Source organism: Aplysia californica, unplaced genomic scaffold (genome assembly GCF_000002075.1).
Source record: "Aplysia californica isolate F4 #8 unplaced genomic scaffold, AplCal3.0 scaffold00127, whole genome shotgun sequence".
Classification (NCBI taxonomy): Eukaryota; Metazoa; Mollusca; class Gastropoda; order Aplysiida; family Aplysiidae; genus Aplysia; species Aplysia californica.
The window spans coordinates 188,655-190,233 of NW_004797397.1; the positions used below are offsets into that span (position 1 = coordinate 188,655).

Below are 1,579 nucleotides of genomic sequence, written 5' to 3' on the forward strand. Positions count from 1 at the left end.
TATCTATCTATCTCTCTCCCTCTCTCTCTCCCCTCCCTCCCTCTCCCTCTCTCTCTCTCTCTCTCTCACCTGGTTGTCACTAATGTCCAGCCGTGTGAGATTCCTTAACCTCCGCAAACATACGGGTACCCGAGTCAAGTTGTTCCGGTTTAACCGGATCTCCAGCAGATTCTCCAGCCTCTTCATCGACTCTGACGGTAAAACAAATTAGAATGAATGTCATGAGGACACGGGTACCCGAGTCAAGTTGTTCTGGTTTAACCGGATTTCCAGCAGATTTATCGACTCTGACGGTAAAACAAATCAGCATAAATGTCACGAGGACACTTTAAACCATCAGTTCCCACACAATGTCAAGGAACAGAAATGTGTCGTATGCAATGTCCATCGTCAGTAGTTGAAAATTATAAAGAGTAGACCTTGTTTGTTTTAGTAGATATTTTACGGTGCTCACGACTGCATACGGTCATATGAATGCCAAGAGGTGGACGTTGACAGAGAAGTCCTTACAGGGAATCAGACTTACTACTCTGCTCACCTCTCTAGCTTCAACAGCTCAAAGTCTGCTTCGACTATCAAGGCACCCCAGAAATAGCGGGTCACAAGTGTGTGACAAACATACAAAAGAAGTAAAGGAAAAAATGACGATAGTAAGGATTAGGAAAGAAAAAGCAGCAGTTCCCTGTTGCAGTTCAGGCACAGTTATGAGCGTGACATTGATGAATCAGCCCATTTACAATTACGATTCTACTGTGCAAAAGAACTTGGGATGGTAATGCCCCCCCCCCCCCTGGGCCTGAGGACACTACAGTCAGAAGCACAGCCCCGGGGAGTAAGAGTAGACCGTTAGGCCACCACCTAGTCAATATTCAAAATTAGGAAATCGCGACGACACCATAACAAATATCACTACCAAACGTGTCGATTAGCAAGACACACCCTTAACATCTTCCGTGATTCCAAATGAAGACTGTAGGGGGAAAACGAAAGAGAAAATTTACTCGTTAATCCGATCCGTACGCTTGGCATAGCAGTCTGTCAAAATGATTTTTTGAGAAATACTGAAAGTTTCAAAGAGATCTTCGTTCTAAAAGTATTCTAAAATGTGAAGAATACAACCCCCGGGGGTACAAAATGACCCCAGGGTGTACGGATAGGGTCACTAGCAATATCATAACACACACTCTATCTTGTCCCCGCGGTTGTATGAAAAAAATAATTCTGAAATTATGCAACTTAAGCCCAAATATTATATGAAATTATGCGATTCTGTTAATTTTTTTTACAAAGAATGATGAAGGAAAGTAATCAGAAAATGAGCAAAAAATGATCAAATATTGCTAAATTATGCGGGGTACATAAAACCACGGGGACAGTCTGTCGCGCACTCCAGCTAATGTTACCTGGAAAGGAGGCATCTCCCAGTTGGTTGGAGCTCAAGTCCAGCTTTGTGAGAGCCACGAGGGCGTTGAGAAGATCGTCCGGTACTGTCTTGAGCTGGAGGTTAGCGGCGATAAGTCTCTTCAGTGACTCTGACAGGCTCTGTGGGGGAGAGGGAGGGGAGGAGGAGAGGGAGGAG

At 44.4% G+C, this 1,579-nt stretch overlaps 1 protein-coding gene across 1 annotated transcript in view; it reads right to left on the reverse strand.

The window, feature by feature from the left end:
* The window catches only part of LOC101850797 (malignant fibrous histiocytoma-amplified sequence 1 homolog), a gene marked incomplete in the record, with an annotated part of 56,255 nt that overhangs the window by 25,555 nt on the left and 29,121 nt on the right, over positions 1–1,579 (reverse strand). Inside the window, 2 exon segments of the mRNA XM_005096349.3 lie at positions 70–191; positions 1,404–1,542. Of these exon segments, the coding sequence (XP_005096406.2) occupies positions 70–191; positions 1,404–1,542 (261 nt within the window).